Source organism: Penaeus chinensis, chromosome 12, assembly GCF_019202785.1.
Source record: "Penaeus chinensis breed Huanghai No. 1 chromosome 12, ASM1920278v2, whole genome shotgun sequence".
Lineage (NCBI taxonomy): Eukaryota > Metazoa > Arthropoda > Malacostraca > Decapoda > Penaeidae > Penaeus > Penaeus chinensis.
Genome location: NC_061830.1, coordinates 15458635 through 15479713, shown reverse-complemented (window position 1 = coordinate 15479713; position 21079 = coordinate 15458635). Strand labels below are relative to the sequence as shown.

The window sequence follows — 21079 nt, the reverse complement described above, 5'->3', positions numbered from 1 at the left end:
CTTCCATCCCAACATCTACTAATCGACTGTTACCACCCGCTTTTTACTTATTTCTCTACCTTCCCACTTCTTCACTGGCTCTTCAGGTTTCTAGCTCTTCTACTTCTGTGTCGAGGAAGCCCAAGTGTTCTCGCACCTGTTCCTGTTACGTAATGCCACATACTTCATCCTCTGTTGTTTTTTAATTTGTACTGTTAGTTGAAGGAAAATAAATAACATTCACGTCAATGTAAATGCGAGGTGATTCTTCTGTCTTTGAAACACCATTATATATAACTTGTACATATACACACGCGTTTGTATATGTGCGTGTTTACACCACGTACACCTATTTGTGTATATGTAAGCACGTGCACACACACACACACACACACACACACACACACACACACACACACACACACACACACACACACACTATCTGACAGCATATAAAACGTACATATCCCTACCCCGACAAGTAGCTAAACAAAATCACCCCGTATATACTATGATGTGATGGTGCTGTATTATGAAATTACGAATTAAACGTAATTCAATTATAAAACAGCTCAAACCCCCTACTATGTGCGCTATGAAGGGTCTGGAACTCAATGAACCCAAATCTACCCTGACAAGTCATAGCGGGTAGCCATAGCCAGAAGCATATGTATATTTATAATATTGGGGTAGCTTATATATAAAGTTCTATTTTTTACTGTATTGCCTTCTCTACAAGGAAAATTAAGTAATTGGTTAACAGCCTATGCAAACATAATTTTGTGCCCTTTGGATGGATTGATTTCCACATGAGGTGCACTGAAGCTAGTAACTATGGCTCGATCGGCATGTCTATGAAACATTTGAAGCGAGCTTTTCGAGCGCTTGAGCCGCCGGAGTTAAGCTGAGTGGGATTTACGGGAGTGAGTGTATGTAAAAGGTCAGCGAGAACTGTAGAAAAAAAAACATGCCGTTCTAAGTGTTGTGGAAAAAAGGATAATGATATAGTATTTTCTACTGCCACGTGTTATATCATCCTTATTATTGCCATTGTTATTATTGCCATTATTCTACTGCTATTATTGCTGTTATCAGAATCTCCACCACCATTAATATTCGAATTTCCTCTGTGGAATTGAATTGAATCCCAGTTTGGGTTACAAGAATGTAATATATTATTATATACATAAGAAAAGTTAGGTAAATAAGCCTACTCTCTTTTCCATTATCAGATTATGGTAAACAAGATCAATCAGTAGTTTATACAGATCGCGGTACTTGATCTAAATACTTTGTGGTACATTTTCTTACAGTGATAAAAGTAAACAAAAAAAAAAAAAATGCTGGATTTCGAAACCGAATGAACCGTGAACAATTTCACATAAAACCTATATGTGAATTTCCTAAGAATTAACCACTCTGTAATTATATTATAACTGAAATGCTTACCCATCGACGCCACCACATTTTCTCGAAGACACGCACGCACGTACACACACACACACACACACACACACACACATACACACACACACACACACATATGATTTGTTTTACTTAAATACCGCAGCTATCGAATGTTACCGGATTTGCCAATGACACCTAACAAGCGCGACAGAGAAAGAATAACTGATATGGCAAAAAAAAAAAAAAAAAAAAAAACTACTATCTCTCCCTCCCTCCCTCCCTCTCTCTCTCTCTCTCTCTCTCTCTCTCTCTCTCTCTCTCTCTCTCTCTCTCTCTCTCTCTCTCTCTCTGCTTCACCTAGATTACTGCCTCGTGTACTCCGCAACCTAATGGACTTCGTCTTTTGATTTTCGAATCCCCGACTTTTTAATAGGGGAAACTTTTATGATTGTACTTCGGTATACTTTAATGATGTTATAAACTATGTAGATAAGAGGAAGAATTGACAAATAAATAAATTATGCCTCCGCCACATACTTAAATATCGAGGAATGCCTTATTGAGCTTCAAAATTTACTAATAAGAATTTAAAATAGCTTTTATCACAAAATTAAGGTACAATTACTGTTGCGATATCAATAAACCAATCATGTCATTGCTGTCAAATTGAGATGATAATTACTGTCCATATGTGAAATATTCGGAAAAGATAATAGGGATAATAGATGTGACCTTCTGATAATAACAGTTTAATTATAGATACGCAATACAGCGACGTAATATATCCTCTTTGATTTTTTAGCTTATAGTTTAAGGTTAAGCAGTCCACCACTGACTTAGACCTTATTGCTAAAATACATATGAAAGATAATTTAGCAATGTAAGTTGCAAATTTTTATTCAACTGTTGTAATATATGTAAGCGTTATAAGAAAAGTGGTAGAGCTGATGAAGTGGAGGAGAGTGAGCATACTGTGTGTGCAGGAGACAAGATGGAGAGGCAACAAGCAAGGGGAATTAGGAGAAGGATATAAACTGTACTGTAGTGGTGCACCAGCAGAAGGGAATGGAGTTTGAATAGAAATATCGCAGAAAATGAAAGAATATGTGACAGAAGTGAAGAGAGGAGACAGCCTAATGACGGTAAGACGTCGGGAGAAGCAGACGAAGAATAGGAAGACTTCTGAAGAAAACCAGAAACTGAAATGGAGAGAAATGAAATGTAGGAAAGACCATTGCTGGGTGCGGACCTGAATGGTCATGCACGAGCAGAGAATGAGGGAATGAAGAGTTTACATTGAGGTCATGGGTTAGGAAATGTAAATGAAGATGGTAAACAAATACTAGGTTTAGCAATCTCATTTGACTTGACAATTGCAAATACTTCTGCAAGAGAGAAGAGCACGTTATCAAACATATTTGGATAGGCAACACCACGCAGATAGACTACCTTGTGTATGGAAGAGCTTATTTGACAGAAATAAGAAATTTTAAAGTGCTACCAGTTCATGTAGCACAACACCGGCTGATAGTGATGGATGTGTGGCAGAGAAGACAAATAAAAGGAACTCTGAAAGAGGAAGCAAAGAGGCCAGAGGTCAAGACCAAGGTACTAGATAGAATGAACTTAAATATAGAGGGAGCTTAAGGTTATGGAAGAAAAATGCAGAAATCTTAAGAGTGACCACGGAAGTACTAGGAGAAAATGGAAACAGAAACCTTGTGAACAAAGCAGAACACAAGACGATGAGATGGAATACAGAAGAGCAAATAAGTTAGCAAAGAAATCGGTGACCATGGCTAAAACATAGGCATGTAGTGGCCTGTACGAAGAGATGGAAAATTTAGAGAAGAAAATGTACAGAATAGCAAAGGATAAGAAAAAGGCATCAAATGACATCAAGCAGATGGAGGATTCCAATGGGATGGTGCTAATGGATAAGAACATTATACAAGAGAGATGGAAAGAGTACTTTAAGGGTCTGCTGAATGAGGAGAATCCCCGGGATCATCATAATAATGGAACACCATTCCCAGGTTTACAGGAACTGTAGCGAGAGTAGAAGTAGTGTCAGCACTTGTCAGAAGGTAGCGAGGAAAAAGAAATATCTGGAAGACTCCAGCAGCATGGAAAAGTTAGAGGGATGTATCTGGAGTTTTGTGCTGCAGGAAAATGCCAGTGAAACTGAAGGAGACAGAATATAGGCCTGTTGTAAGACCAACAATGACCTTTTGGGCAGAAGCAATACCTTTTAGAAAGCAAACGAGAAGAGGATGGAAGTGAACAAAATGAAAATATTACGACGAATGTGTGGAGTAACAAAGAGAGAAAGGATCAACAACGTAATGATTAGAGGAACAGCGAAAGTGGTGGAGGTGCCAAAGAAAGCACAAGAAGCGAGGCTGAGATGATATGGACATGTCATGATAAACGATGGAGAGACAAACATTGGAATTGGAAGGAGGAGAGGAAGACCCAAGACAAGATGGAAATATTGCATAGTGGTATATATGAGAGAAGGGTCTGTCTGCATTGTATGGTAGGAGACGGCACATGAAAAACAGCGACCCCGTATGAAGACGGGCAAGCGAATCTGATGAACAAGAAGAGGATAAATGGAGGTCACAGCGTTTATACTCGTAATGTTTATCCCATAATAATAATGTCAGTTATCTTATCACTTGAATTGCACCGGTGGAAAAATCGAGTTCACCCAAAAAATCGAGTAACAGATGCAACAGATATTTTTTGTTGGAGTCACAAGTGTAGTCTGGTAAGACACAAGTGTATACAATGATTTAAGCAGCTGCTTTCTTTACATTACGTAATGGCAAGTATGAAATATTATGCTCACGTATACATACTCTTAAGGCCATAGAGTATGGTGGTGCATACATTCAATTAAAATTTGAAATATCAGGAGGAAATTGATTAACATTAAGAAAAGACCCTTATGTTATATATCTATCAACCTATACATTTACATATATGCTTATGTGTGTAAAAGATAAAGCGACATATACTGTATACGTTCGTTTCTGTGTGATCATATTAGCTTTCGTAGAAGCATGCTATCGTGAAATTCACAATCACATGAATAAATAACTGGCATCTCCTAAAACTTATATCTTTGCAAACATAATATCATTGACGTTATTATTCACATTCCTTTTTTCTGTATTGATAAACGGCATGGTAACAGCTGTTTAATATATTTCTGTGGAAACTGCACACTGTTCAACTAATACACAAATCATGCTTCTCGATATTTCAGATCAAAACGATGACTGGGCCACTGAGATACCAGTTTGCAATCATAACCGCATATCATCTGGCCTGCGTCTTGGTACTAGCTTCCGAGGTTCCACACGACCTTGTAAGGCGCCAGGCCGATGAAGATGCGTCTCAGATCGTCTTTTCTAACAGCAATCCATCCCAGAATTCTCTGAACGGCGACCCCTCGAGTGATCCACAGAAAGTCGAGGTGAGTACATTTTTTTTTTTCAGTTAGCTTTATTTTAATAATATAATTAATTTGTTTTGTCTGTGTGTTATCTTCTTTTCATTTTCTTCCATACTGCCATTGGTTATAACTTCTTTGGTACAAAATGCTACGTAGGCGATGTTCGTAACCTGAGCGGTCGGCCAGGTGTTTGCGGTAACAAAGGTATATTTGGACAGGGTCGCAAATATTTTTCACACGTCATCCCAGTTCCTCTTTTACCCGTTAAATTTATAAGTTGATATTGTTATATATGTATATGTGTGTTAGTTTTATATATAGATATATACATAGATAGATCGTAAATAGATAAATCTCCTTTTACTCTAGCAGTAATGATTGCGGTAATATGGAGAAAATTAAGAAAATGAATGCACACATCTTTACGCGACAGTAACGCGGTTGACGACGTCAGCATTCTAAGCTATTTTAATCTTTCTGGTAATCACTTGGATAGCCAGAAGGTAATATACATTTTGTGAGGAAACGTTTATCTAATCCGAAAATTATAATATGGACAAAAGCAACATTATTCTCATTAACGCTTTTGATTTGGTAATATGCAGAAAGATAATATCCTAAAAAAAACTACTAGCATTATAAAGTATATTGCCAAGAAACACATTAAACAGAGAAATTTTATGGATAAATATTAGCCTACCCAAATCTACCATAGAAACTAAATGAACGTAATTGAAACCACGGGAACTCGTAAAATAATACCTTACGCGTCTGATGAAAAGCTCTTTCCTCATCTCACAGATAAGGCCCTCAGACTGGAGGTTCCTGGAGCTGCTGCAGGTCAACAGCTCCGCGCCTCAGAATATCATAGAAGCAGAAAATAACCCCGACGAATGGCATGCCTTGGCCTCCACGCTCCTTCACCATTCCTTCGTCGCTGATCAGATTATGCAGGTAAGGGGCAGAAAGTTTTATCTGTGGCGTTACAGATCATGGGGTTGGATTCTGCATCTCTTAGAGGTGAGATCCAGTTCGATGCCGACGATTAATTCGCAGATACTTATTCTAAATGTGTGATTTGATCCTGTTATATGGTTTTCGCGAATATAGTTCGGTGTTCGTTGTGCACTTAATATTTTACCTTCATTTGCATGACAATAACCTTAGTCTTGTAGTGGGATTGTGCCAAAACCATCATGCCACAAAACCCAATTAAACAGCAGTTGGTCTTTTCATTTCCTATCATCAATATAAGAAAACTCAACCCCGTCAACAACCCTAGGCCCTTTGTAACTTCAAAGAGCTTTACTTTACCCTCTTCGCACAGTATCAACTTTCGCGCTTGCTTGGAGATGGAGAGGCAGAGACTAACTCCTCGTACGTGCCTTATTACCTCGACCAGTCGGCAAGGCTAGTGGCCGGTCTCAACGATTCGGCGCCTGACGGTGAGCTCCGTGTTATTTTATTTCGCTGTGACAAAAAATGAATAGATAACTAAGAGTAATAATCCGTAGAACATGAGTGAATTAATATATCTGAAAGCTAAACTACGGAATAAATAAATATATGTATGTGGAGATATGCGAAAACACTAGTTTGTATACATAGCTGATTTCTTTTTTCAACGAGCATACAAAACTATCCGTCATTTTCAACTACTAAACCCATGGTATACAACGATGCTTATTTCTTGTGATACGTGGCAATATGAAGTTTTATCCCGCCCACAGATTTGTTCCAGAGCATGGGTATGATGGTAGTGGGACAACCTTGCTTGACCTCCAGCAACAAAGGTCACGTCTCTGCCCTGCTGGTGGCTCTATCCGATGTCCCCTCACCCATTGTTCAGATAGACCAAAAGGTCTGTCTTCTGTTTTGTGAAGGACAGAAAAATATACACGCATTCTTGTATATTTGTGTGCTTACATTTATTATGTATATCTACAGATATGTCTATATATAGTATATACATATATACATTATTGTATGTAATATAATATATACATATGTATATACGTATATATACATATGTATATACGTATATATACATATGTATATACGTATATATACATATGTATATACGTATATATACATATGTATATACGTATATATACATATAAAATATGTTATGAAACGTTTTTAATATTTTGTATGCAAACAGGTCACAGACAAATGCGACACATCCTGCGAGAGTGAGGATCCCCCCAATAGTCAGGTTAGTAATAAGAAGCACTTGAAAAATAGCGTGAGTATACAATTAAAGCGAGATACAGGAAAAGGAAAATAACGAAAAAGAGCGAGAACCAAAATATGTTCGAGTCACGGAAACACGCATGGTTTCCCAGTATCAAATATGTTTATGCTAAAATTTCAATACTAGTAGTTATTTGATCAAGGGGGAAATAGCTAATATATATATATATATATATATATATATATATATATATATATATATATATATATATACAGATATACATATATATATTATATATATTACATATATGTTATATATTTTATATATACAATATATTAGCTATTTCCCCGTTGATCAAATAACTACAATTACTATTGTAATTTGACATCGTGTATAAAACATAATAAATATATATGTATATATATATATATACATATATGTGTGTATGTGTATGAATGTGTATGTGTATGACTGTGTCTGTATGTGTATATATGATTGTGTATGAATGTGTCTGTATGTGTGCATATATGAATGTGTGTATATGAATTTGTGTCTGTAAATATGAACGTGAGTATATGAATGTGTATATGTGAATGTGTTTATGAACGAGTATATATGAATGTGTGTATATGAATGTGTGTACTTGTGTATATATGTGTATATGAATGTGTTTTAATTTATGCGTGTGTGTGGGTGTGTATATATAAATGTGTGTATATGTGAATGTGTGTATATAAATACATTTGTGTGTGTATGTGTGTGTGTGTGAATGCGTGTGTATTAATGTGTGTGGGTATATATATGAATGTGTGTACATATATATATATATATATATATATATATATATATGTGTGTGTGTAAATATGTATGTGAAGACTGGATCTTTTGATCTCTCAGAGGGATTAACAAACTCGAGAATTCCTTAAGGATTTATTACAAGCCTTTAAAAAATCAATATACACAAAAATCTAATAATCAGCGAAACATACTCTATACATAAAATAAACATATTAATTTCAGTGTTCACGGTTTTATCTTTGTACACTTGAATTTGTGTGTCTGCATATGTGAATGTGTGCATGTGTCTATGTGTATGCATGAATGTGTTTCTGTATGTGTATGCATGTGTATAATGGTCTCTAATTCGAATGCACAAGAAAACCACTATAATATTATCTGGCAGGTTCAGAGGAAATTTCAGTATCTGTTTAACTGCTTAATTGAAAAACAGACACGTAGTTATGTGGAGATATGGTGACGTAGTAGACGTGGCGGAGGCGACGTCAGCTCCTACGGGCGAAAGGGAGAAGGTGCTCGCGGTTCAAAGGTCGGACTCGTTCTGCCTCCTCCGGGTCAGGCTAGGTCGCTCTTCTCCTAGCTTTTGCCCAGGGCGTGAGAACCCAACTGTTTCCCCGTCGGCTTATCCCTTCCGGAGCGTATCCTGTTATCGCCGAAGCGAGGTCAGGTCACCTAGCTGCCCATAAGGATAAGTCCGAGATGCGAAGCTGAGCCTCCCCAGGCGGGTTCCCTGATTAATGATTGTTACACTTCTCCTCCCCTCGCCCTCGAGGGGCTGACAGGCTGATCCACCGCAAGGTTGTTTTACTCGCGCCCGGGGGAATACTTGGCGGTACACGGTGCGGTAGACGTACTACGTACTATGAACCGGAAGCATTCAGCTATTTTGTTATACTTTTTTTTTTTTTTTTTTTTTTTGACTGGAATGGTCAAGGCAATCCGCAAAGACCTACTTGATCCTCGAGCACTTCGATTAAGGGATAGAATAGAGAAAAGTAAACTACATGCACAAATACTCGGTGCATCATGGACATTGCTGATATACAAGGCTAGGTCCATGATACGGGGGATACGAGGAAGCATGATTGACGGCTTTACTGCTGATACATTCCTCTTCCCTAAACATCAGATATGCCTTCGTGTAGCACACCCCAAACACATAAGAGGCGCAACATGCCTGACAAGGTGACATAAACAGGGTAGACAAAGTCTATATGGAATTCTGACGTCAACCCCAGTCCACGTCCTGAACCTTACTAGCGTCCCTTAGATGCAACTCCGGGGTCGTGACGTTGACTGTCGGCAAGGTCAGGAGAGCAGGCCTAATCGCAATAGGATCTGCAGCGACGTCCGTGACGAAGGACTTGATTGCCGGAATCTGTAATGACAGGGAACGTAACCCACAATGATGAGGCAAGACAAAAGTTCCCTGCAGCAACCTGTCTGGCTAAAGCTCCTCTGATAGTAATAGATCAGTGTCACCAGCCTACCTGATACAAGAGCATGAGCACAAGATGGAGTCTGAAGAGATGAAGGTAAAGGTGAAGAAAAACACACAAATGTGTTTTTGGTAGACCCCGAACAGGAGTCTAAGATGTCGGAGGAAGGGAAGGATAGAGAATGTCCTAATTCTCTAAGGATAAATGTGTGAGGCACATGAGGCATGTGAGTTGTTTGTTTTGTGTGTGAAGGAGTGTATGCGGTATGCCCTAATGATAGTAGAAGGACACACTGGAATGATAACAGACAGCCCCGAGGCAATGAGGAAAGACCTCAGGCTAGCACTAACGAGTGCATTGCTTTATAGGGAAGAGATTCTTGACAGAAAAGGAAGATACCCTTTTAAATACCGTGCCCATGTCGGTAGGCGAAATCATGTCAGGCGACATCTCTTCCTGCACCGCACGAATGAGGGCTGTTGCCAAACTATTCAATCTCCGTGTAATCTTGTTTATCGTGCTTTGGTTTAAAAAAAGAAGAAGAAAAAAAAGATAAGAAAAAGAAAGGTTAAAGAGGTAAGATGGGAAACCTTGTTCACTGTACCTACAATCTGACCGACCTTACCTCGTACATTATTAAAATCAGAAGCTAATTCCTGAACGTTGTGCTTGAGCGTGTTTACAGGATGAGTAGTCGAAACTGTGAACTACAGACAATAAGCTTTCCCTAAACTTCCTGAGTTCCGATGAAAGAGTGTCGTCATCCAAAACTCTGAAAAGTATGAGCGCAATGTTGCCAACGAAGTTGAATAATCCTTGCCGGGCCCTACCCCTAGACTTGAGAGGTCCTATGAGAGAATTCAACCCTGCAATTGTCGAGGATGAGATACGATCGAATAGGCGAATGTTATGTGCACCAAGAGAAGGATCGATGCTAAGATTGTCACTAAGAGAAAGTAATTAGTCCATGTGGTATAGCATGAGCTTCGAAGTGTTGTGGAGTGGCAATAACGAGAACCGGGCCTGCGCATGGCTTGTCATAGGATAAACCTTCCCAAGGTCCTCAAACATAGCCCCAGGCGCGTCCTTCCCATTATGCGGCAGGCGATGCAAGCTTCCTCCCACGAGGAGTGCCACAAAGAATATGGACGACAGCATCCTGGAAAGGAGAGCCAGATATCACTCACCACTCAGAAAACCAGCATGAAAGAATATATGATTTAAAATGGGTGATAATAATTAGTCCAAGAGTGAACAGTGCAGGTAATGCATGCAATTGCAGCTAATATGGGTACTATAATAGCAAGGTAAATGGCACATCTAAAATAACAAAACAACTCTATGGGAGTAACACATGACTAACTTGTTGACTCTTGAGGACTGATGCAAGTAAAATGAATACAGGATATGTCTAAGCAAGATTGACGAGCGAGAGGACCACCAATGATTCCTTGCACTGATCAGCCAGCTTCAGGACGTCAAAATGGAACCATTGCACAGAGCCATTAGCGACAGACTTGCACTCTGCCTTGTTCTTTATTGCTACAACTATGTAGGGACCCACAAATAATGGACTAAGCTTAGGCCGAATAGTACCACGAGCATATGTTTTTCTAAATACAAAAGAACCGACCCAGATAGTCTTTGCATGAGCGATCTTATGCTGGTACTCAATTATTCTGTCACACGACCTGGTCAGGAGCGCCTTAGCTTGCTGAAACACTTGTTGCTGCCAATAAATTAAATAGTCAGAATAGTTATCTGCACAGAGGGGGCGCAGCCTCATCTCCAGGAGTTCGTATGGCAAATGCTTGCCTTGCCCTGTGGCTATCGCCCAGGGATAGGTAGAGTTGATCGTCCTTGCTGTCGTCCACCAGTTGACGCAAAATGGTGAGAATCGATCAATTAAAACGTTCCGTGATACCATTAGCCTGCGGACGGAACGGCAAAACGTTCACCTGGGTCACATTTAGCTGCTGTGTGAGACTGGCTAACACCTGATTTACAAAGTCGGTACCGTTATTCGAGCTTAAATATTGTGGATAACCATGGCAGGCAACAAATTACGTCATGAAACATGAAATGCCTTTGTGACGTGCACAGCAGCCTTTGATGAAACTGCCACCAACTCGAAGTAGCGAGAAAAATTGTCCACGAACACAAGGATGTGTTTATTGCCAGACCGTGCTGTGGTGAACCCAGACAAAGTGTCACATGACACTTTCTGCCAAGGAAAATCTGGAGTGTTGAATTTTAGTGCAGGCACGGGATCGCTTGTGTGACCCTTGTATAAGGGGCACGTCTTGCAAGACTCCTTGCAATATAAAAATAAAATCAGTTATGGGTTAAACTGCACTGCCTTATGAACACCACAATGCACTGCCTCATGGCAATTGTGAGCATACCTTAATACACCTGGCACTAAACGTTCTGGCACCACCAGGACTTGTCGGACAATCCATCTGTAACACATAATTCACTTTGGCTGGGATGTCAGAAATAACAGTCCTGTATCGTCAAGAAAAAATTCCTTAACTGGCAACCCTCTGAACTTTGGAACTGCCGTACCCTTGAATAAGGCTTGAATGATCTGACCGTAAATCTTGTCGGCACGCTGGGCAGCATATACCTTTTCTTTATTTAGCGGTTCCAAAGGAGGAAACTGTGAAGCACTATTTACAACCGCTGACGAAGGCAAGCTAAATGAAGGGGGAAAGTCAGCAGCATCGTCCTGCCTCAAAGGTTGCGAGATATCGATTGGTGCGCGTGACGTGTCGGCGGCGATATATACACAAAGTTCACATTGAAATCGTCCAGGATGTCCTGGTAACGTGCCTTACGATCATCATATGGATCATTACCATTAAGCGACGTGAGTGGCATGTAGTCTGTGTGAACCATGTACCTGTACCCAAGTATAATATCTCTGAAGTACTTAAGAACCCATGCAATTGCTAACATTTCCCTATCAGTGACTGAATAATTCTTTTCTGCAATACCAAACCCAATAGGACACAGATTCCCTTCGTGCTCCTACATTAAAACAGCTCCTAGCCCAACATTCGATGCATCAGTACGGAGTATGAAGGGGAGGTAAAACCCCGGAAATGCAAGAACGGGAGCATGCAATAAACAACATTTAAACAATACTTCAACCTTGAAAATGCGTTGACCAGCTCCTCGCCCCAGCGCCAGGGGACATCTTTCTCGAGATGTGTCAGCGGTGCTGTGATCCTCCCATAATCCTTAATGAACGGTCTCTAAAAACTGCTAACCCGAGGAACGACTTTACTTATGTTACATCAGAAGGAATGTGGAACATACCTTGGCCTCATTAGGGGCAATACATGTAGCACTAACCGAATGACCGAGGAAATCTAAATGCGACGGGAAGAAGCTACATTTTGCTGGAATAATTTTTAAACCCACTTCCGAAAGTCGCTGAAAAACACTGTGCAACTGCGCTTCATGGTCCTTGATTGAAGGTGAACAAACTAAAACGTCTAAATAGACTAGCATCTGATCATTAACTAAACACTGCAGGAAATAGCCAGAAGATGACTAAAAGTCAGAGAAGAGATCCTGAGACCCATAAGTGACATAAGGAACTCAAAGTGACCCACATGCGTCGAGAATGCAGTGTATGGTCGGCTGTCTTCTGCCAAGGGGATCTGAAGGAAACTTTTCGCCTGATCAATCGAGAAGAAGACCTTACTCTTCCCACCTATATCTTGCAAGAGCTGGCGAAAGTTAGGGATGAGTAAAGGTGACGGAATGGTCACCTTGTTCAGATGCCGAAAATCACAAACGGGACGAATGCCATGCTGACGCTTCGGCACCAGCAGCATCGGCGCTGACCACAGGCTAGTCGACGGTTGAATTAGCCCTTGTTGCAGCACCGCGCACTTCCTCCTCTAGAATCTGACGCCTGCTGTGCGGGATCTTGTATGCCGGAATATACACATGCTTAGCCCCAGGATCAAGAGTAATAGAGTGTTCTATCATATGCGTCTCGCCTAACAGACGGTCCTTGGTCGGTAAAATATCAAGGAATTGATTTAACTTGCCTAAAATCTCCTTACCCTCGCTAAATACGTATGGTCCCTGCATAGCTTGGCTAATGCTGCAACAAATGGGTCAGCTGAATCGGGGGACGTGGAAGAAACAGCGCCAGTGAAGGCTGGCGCAGGCAGTTCAAACTCATCTATCAGTAGATTCATGACCTCGCAGACTATTAACCTAACACCATTATTGATAGACAAAGGGGTAGGTGTTAAGTTCTTCACATGGACTTGTGCACTCCCATCCCGCAAGGTATACCGAGAAGGAAGAACACATGTTTCTTTTACTCGATAATTTTGAGGGAGGACCAAGCTTGTGCCGTATTTACCTGCCGAGACCGTCACATTAACCGTCATGGAAGGGCGGAATTACTGCAGACTCCCGCGCTACTAAGTGCGCCAAACCATCATTGTCAACCCACATGCTTTGATGAGCCGGACGATGTGTGATATGTGGCAGCGAGATGTGTGCGTGGGGTATCGGTAGTATGCTGAAAGGAAGTAATTCCATGACGAACAGAATGAGACCTAGAAGGAATCAGAGAAGTCATGGAATATAAAGGAGGTGGAGGGTGTGGAGGAAAAACGGGGGGTGGGGGGGACGAGGTAGTTGCGGGGAAGAGACAGGGGAGGTAGGGGGAGGGGTCAGAGTAGGAGGAGGGGAGGAGAGTGATGTGTCTCTGCGTGTGGTCATGTTGGATGGGTGATATAGCCAAGACATGTCGCTGTTTGTATTAGCAGCGGAACCAAGCATGCTAGCGTGAAAAGTATCTGGGTGTTTCCAGACGGAACTCGGCTCACTTAGCTTATAAACCTGAATTTCTACCTCATTCTGCTGCGGTCACAGAACCATACCAGAACGATATAGAAAATAATGGCCAAGGAACATGTGGCCGGGGAAACTATGGTAACCCTTCACTACGACGAAATGATGAGGAAAAATGATTCTAAACCTCAAAGTTACATACGTAGTTCCAACTACACGTAGCTTAGATCCTGTTACATCTTTAACACAAACATTGCCTGGCAGTACCTCAGACGAGAGCTGAAAGTCCTCTGACACCCATTCACTCACGAGACTGACGCAACTTCGTATCAATGAAAAAGTATGCGACCTTCCCTTTAAGCTGAGCAGGTAAGAGAGGGGGCCCCATTCCTGTGTTCGGTATACCAGCACTAGCAACACGAAACCTAGACAACGCAACTACACCAGAGACAAATGCACTTCCTCACCTGGTTTGAAACTTACCATATTTTCCTATACTGTGTATGTCGTGTAATATATCTGTGCTTGCTTACTCTTCTAAAAAAAGAGGTTAAGCCAACCGTCCCCTTTTACTGCTCCTGCATAACCATATGTTTAAAGTGTCTAAATAGCCTTTACATATCTGGTAACAGCAGTGTAGTTGCGTCCTCTTGGCACGCAACAGGGACTCACAGTCTCCGAAATCCGATCGACCATCCCTGCCCGGAGCTTGCGGGGTCAATAGTGACCGCGACACACCCGCACTCCGCGCTTACCAAGAGACGTCCGTGTTTTACCATAACTTGTGTGTGAGCCGTACTTACGTTAACTATCACTCCTGTTCGTCACTGTTTAAGGTCAATCCACATAGAGCCTTTACATATATGGTGGCAGGTTGGTCGTTGCATCCTTTCGGCTCGCAACATGGACACACAGCCTCTGGTTACCACTCGAACCATTGCTCCCACGACCATGTCTTCAGAACCTGTTGTAAGTACATATTTGGGCCCTTTTCCTTTCTTTTCTCTATCTTCCCCCTAAATGTCTTAAGCCGTATGTTCAGTTATGCTCACGTTGGTTTTGTTGGGTTAAAGTGCTGATTGACAGCAAATGGCACACTCTCCATTCTTCTGACCTCAGATCATATTACTGTGTGATCACGGTATGGGTTCAAACAATATGAATATCGTTCATTTATTACGTATTTGTTTAATTTTTCTCATGATTAGAGAGTATATTGTTTCAATTGCAACGAATTTAACGCGTTCATGATTTTACTGTTTTCATGAACATCACATAATTATTTATTTTTTCACTGACCATTTCCCGTTTTGACCTGACCTCGGAGTGATAAGTCATTAGTCAAACCCGGTTGGAACGGTTGGGTGATATGACCTCACTTTCACTCTGAGTGATTGAAACGCTGAAATGGCTGTGAGAACAGCTGGCATTTCCTATAAATTGTTTTCTAGAACTGTTATGTTATAGGGATAACGCATAGCATCCGTTACATGTTCATTGCTGACACGTTCTTTCAGCGCTAGAGTGGAGCTTGCAACGCGAATTATTTACATTTCTATATAGCGCCAGGAATCTTCCCCGTATCATAGTGTCAGAATGCCTGATTACCTGGGGTTGCGTATATGCCTAATAGATCCGCACTGCGACGTTATTTCGTTCAGCAACTTTTGAGCCGGTGTGACTCACTGTTACGTCCGCTAATTAATGTAGGACTAGGGCTTAAGCTAGAATCGTGATTTACTTATTAATCACACTCTGCTCACACTTTAGACGTCACTGCCATGTTTGGGTAAATCCCATCGATTTGTGATTCATGATAAATAACCGTAGGGCATTGCATAAGCGCGGCATCACAGACTCGCAGCTAGAGTGGGTTATTTATAAATTTTCCCAGCTCGTTTCGCTTAATAAAGTATGGCATTTTTGGGGTATATAGACCCCCCCCCGTCAATGAAGTCTGCAGTTGCAGTTTCACAATACCTCGGCAGACTGTTCCCCGAGAAGATTCGCTAGCATGAGGCCGCGAATTCCGTTTTTACGTCACCATTCATTAGTGCGTCATTCTGTCGCATACCATTAAATATTAAATTCAATTTGGTAGTTGAAATAATTTTGTATTACTTCTATAGCTAGTTAATTGCATTTTTTGTAAAATAAACGTTAATTTCCGTGTTTGGCATCCATGTCAGGTCTGTGTGAGGTCACTTTCACTCTCATTAACACACACACACACACACACACACACACACACACACACACACACACACACACACACACACACACACACACACACAAACACACACACACGCTCACGCACTCACTCATCTGCCCGCGAGTTTGTCAGTCGTGATGTGTGACTTGTGACATACATTTCTTTTCTGTGTTACGACAATGGTTCAAGTAAACCGTTTCTCTTACCTTATCTATCGAGAGACGGTTTGTTAGTTCAAGCTAGGTCGCTACTCTCTCTTCTAATTTCTTCTTTGAAGGTAAAACACAAAATTAAAAAAAAAAAAACACGAAAATAACGAAAATTCGAATATTAAAAACTGCAAATTATATAAATAATCGGCTAAGGGGGCTTAACACCCCCTCTTCTCTGTTGTCTCTCTTTTCTCTTACTATCTTGGCCCTTATGTGTATAATCTGGTTCTCGATATCTGTCATGGTACCGATGGAGGCCCTGCTGCAGAAACGGTCACCTTCGGACGGTATGGAAAATTAGGATAATTACCCCTGTAGATCCAGTGAAGGACCAGGAACTCGCCAGAGCAGGTACCAGTCGCCCCATAATGCTGACGGGCGCTGCTTGCCTGGACGCCGCAGATCTACTCCAGGAGCTCGTCACCCGAAGAGGACGCTTCCGGACGCCCGTGATTCTGATGAGGACTAGAAGGACGTCGGTACAAGCACGCAGCCGAGAAAGACCTGGATGAGATCTGCGGGAACGTGCATTGGGCGAGTAAGCCGCCGAGTTAGGCCTGGTCGAGGACTACGAGGACGAGTCCGAAGTCAAGGAGGACCTGTGCAAGACCTTCGAGGACGTGTGGATGTCATGGATTTAACAGGGACCAAGATGAAGATGATGACAGGGACGAGCAGCAACGAAGATGCATCAGGGACAGCACACGTGAGAACGAAGTGATTACAAGTCAAGAACCAGCCAGGTTGGGTAACCCTTGAGGCAAATATAAGGCGCCTTGAGGGCGAGGCGTTAGTAGGTTGCCGAGCAATATACTGTGTACATAAGCACGTATACGCTATGGCTCCCACGTGCTCGCTGGCTGCAACGTGGTGTGCCCACGCTAACCCAAGCCGACCGACGGTCGTGGCGTGCCCACGCCACCCACCAGTATAAAAACCAAGGATGACCCAGGTCACAGAGAGTTCCTGCCTAGCGTGATCGCCACCTGATCCGGGAACCACGTGCACTCATTAAATGTGTGACCCTGCCTATTACAGTACAGACAGAACTGTCTAGCAGAGCACACAGACGGACGATGCATCCTCTTTAACATTCCATACGACTTCTAATCTTCCAGAAAATGACTAAAGAAATCAAGTATCTGAGCCACTCTGGGAATTTTGTGGTCGAGTTGCATTGTCGCCGCCACGAGGCACGATGTAGTAAATGCTCAGACTCCTACCTAACCCCTGAATGGATTACAGTGTCTTCCACATCCGCGAAGAATTGGTCTTTGACACCATCGTGGGCGTACATCGTGGGAGCCATGCCGGGACCCCTGCTTGATGCAGCCCTAACAAATATGAGGCCAGAGAAGGGGGGGTTGAGATGGTGAAGGAGAAGGCGAGAGAGGAGTAAGAGAAAAGTCAGAGTCCTTAGAGGAGAAACAGAAAAGAATCTAACAACAGCACGCCAAAATTACTTTGTATTAAAACATCATGACTGCGTTATCGGATGAAAGGAGAAAAAAATACTCGCAGTAATTCCCCGTATACGCGCATAACACGACCTTCCCGTTTCCCTACAGACCTAAGCACTTGTACATATAAGAAAATGACTGGTCGTAGCACACAAATGGGAGACACGGAAAAAAGGAATATGACCCTTATGTACTTACACGGTCCTGTAGGCTGCTGACGACGATTCTTGAGCAGAGGCAGGAACGCGAGTTCTACCACCCTGAACACCAGCTATAATGGTCTCTAATTCGAATGCACAAGAAAATCCCTATATTAGCTGGCAGGTCCAGAGGAAAACTCGATATCTGTTTAACTGCTTTACTGAAAAACAGACACATAGGTGGAGAAAGGGAGAAGGTGCTCGCGGTTCAAAGGTCGGACTCGTTCTGCCTCCTTCGGGTCAGGCTAGGTCGCTCCTCCCCTAGCTTTTGCCCAGGGCGTGGGAATCTAGCTGTTTTCCCGCCAGCTTATCCCCTCCGGAGCATATCCTGTTTTCTCCGAAGTGAGGTCAGGTCACCCAGCTGCCCAGGCGGGTTCCCTGATTAATGATTCTCACAATGTGTGTATGAATGTGTAAGTGTGTGTAAGAATCTGTGTGTATGTATGTGTATGTGTGCACCAATGTGTATGTGTATATGTATGAATGTGTGTATGTGTGGATGAACATGGTACACAGACAAATAAAAGAAACCCCATTATTGAATGAAAAAATACGATTCAACCAAGAAAAGAGTTCCTACCTTCATCGGTGCTCGAGTCAGAGTGGAAACTCGAACACCCGCATGTCACAAAATGGCTTCGAATCTAGTTTGAACACCAACCTCGAATCTCCATTCCTAGAGAGCGAGCAAAACATTTTGAAAATATGTTACTTTTGCCTTTACAGTATATACATGTGCATATCTGTGTATACATATAAACATACATACATATATATGTATATGTATATATACGTATATGTGTATATGTATACATGTACATATATATGCGTATATATATGCAAATATGTAAATGTGTATATAGTATATATATAATATATGTGTGTCTGTGTGTGAGTGTGTATGAATGTGTATGAGTGTGTGTATGAATGTGTGTGAATGTGTCTGTTTATGAATGCGTGTCTGTGTATGAATACGTGAGTGTATGAATTATGTTTGTGTATGAATATGCGTGTGTGTGTGAATGTGTGTAAGAATGTGTATGTATGAATGTGTGTATGTATGAATGTGTGTATGTATGAATGTGTGTGTATATGAATGTGTGTATGTATGAATATGTGTATGTGCATATATATACTGCAATTTCATGTATGTATATATGTATGTGTACACACACACACACACACACACACATAATATGAATGAAACTCCTTTTCTTTTGATTCTTCAGAAAGTGGAAGTTGAATACCTAGGCGGAGTCTACGATAATACAGACGAACTGTCCAGCTTGAATAGTTCTTCGATGTCGTACGTTATGTTCCTCCTCACAGGCAGGATCGACAAGAGGTCCGTGGCTGTCAGAGTTGATCAGAACATGACGGTGGTGAGGGAAAGCTCCGACGACTGCAATGTGAGTAGCTATTACAGTGATTATTTGTTTGCGTAGCGATTGTGAAATGGCATAGGATAATAAAGAGCTATGGTTTATTTTTGCGTAGATGTGTATAGACATTTATCACTTTTACTTTCTGATCCTAATTTTTTTGTTTTGTTTTTCTGATTACAGGAAACAACGACCGAGATGCCTACAACGACACCAACTGTAAGTATTAAATTGGTTGGCAGTTCTGTTTATTCAGTGAGAACCTTGTCCATTTACAATATAATTGCATGTACACACCTATGTATAGGTGTGTAATGCAGATATACGTACATACACATCTGTACATGCATATATAAACACATTTGTATATTCATGCATAAACAGATCCATATACATACAAACATACACATACACCACACGCACACACGCACACACACACACACACACACACACACACACACACACACACACACACACACACACACACACACACACATACACACACACACACAATCACACACGATCACACACACATATACACACACACACAAACATGTGTGTATTTATATATGTATCTATATACATATAAATGCATATTTATATACATAAATACACTCTTATGCGCGCGCGGTTGTGTGTATGAAAGGGAGTGTTCTCGTGTGTGTGTTTGTGTTCACGTGTATTTATCTTTGGGTGTCTATGGTATGGCTAGACACTGATTAAAACGCAGTACAGTGTGTATCTGATATAAGAAAATGTCTTCGCATACTTCTTCATACACATTACCATGGACAACTTTTATTATTCCCTTTATATTCACAGGAGACACCTACAGTTTCTAGTACGACCGAGATATCAACTACAACAACAATGGAAACGACAACAATCACTCCATTCATTACTGTTTGTACAAAGACGACTGACATGACGCTTGATTACAACGCAGGATAGTGTGTTTATATATGACAAAAGAACATGTATCTGCAGACTGACTCACATTCACTGTCAAGGACAACCTTCATAATCTTAATTTTCACAGGAGACAGTTTTTAGTACGACCGAGACATCGGCAACTACAACTATTCAACCAACAACAATGGAAACGACAACAGTCACTCCATGCATTTCTGTTAGTACAAAGATGACTGGCTAAACACTTACTGATTACAACGCAGGATAGTGTTTCTATCTGACACAATAAAACGTCTTGGCATACTTCTTCATACCCATTGCCATGGACAACTTTTATTATTTCCTTAATATTCACAGAAGACACCTATAGTTTCTAGTACGACCGAGCCATCACCGACTACAACTACTCAACTAACAGCAATAGAAACAACAACAATCACTCCATTCATTACTGTTAGTACAAGGACGACTGACATGACCCGACTGATTACAATGCAGAATAGTGTGGTTATATATGACAAAATAATATGTATTTGCAAACTCGCTCACATCCACTATCAAGGACAACCTTTATAATTTTAATTTTCACAGGAG

The 21079-nt window shown here is 41.2% G+C and overlaps 1 protein-coding gene across 1 annotated transcript in view; it reads left to right on the top strand.

Annotated features, from left to right (window-relative positions):
- The window catches only part of LOC125030968 (mucin-17-like), a 75530-nt gene that overhangs the window by 8743 nt on the left and 45708 nt on the right, over positions 1-21079 (top strand). The window contains exons 2-8 of the mRNA XM_047621388.1: positions 4661-4870; positions 5651-5803; positions 6177-6294; positions 6580-6710; positions 7011-7064; positions 19421-19600; positions 19757-19792. Coding sequence (XP_047477344.1) covers positions 4661-4870; positions 5651-5803; positions 6177-6294; positions 6580-6710; positions 7011-7064; positions 19421-19600; positions 19757-19792 — 882 coding nt within the window. The remainder of the gene's footprint in view (positions 1-4660; positions 4871-5650; positions 5804-6176; positions 6295-6579; positions 6711-7010; positions 7065-19420; positions 19601-19756; positions 19793-21079) is intronic.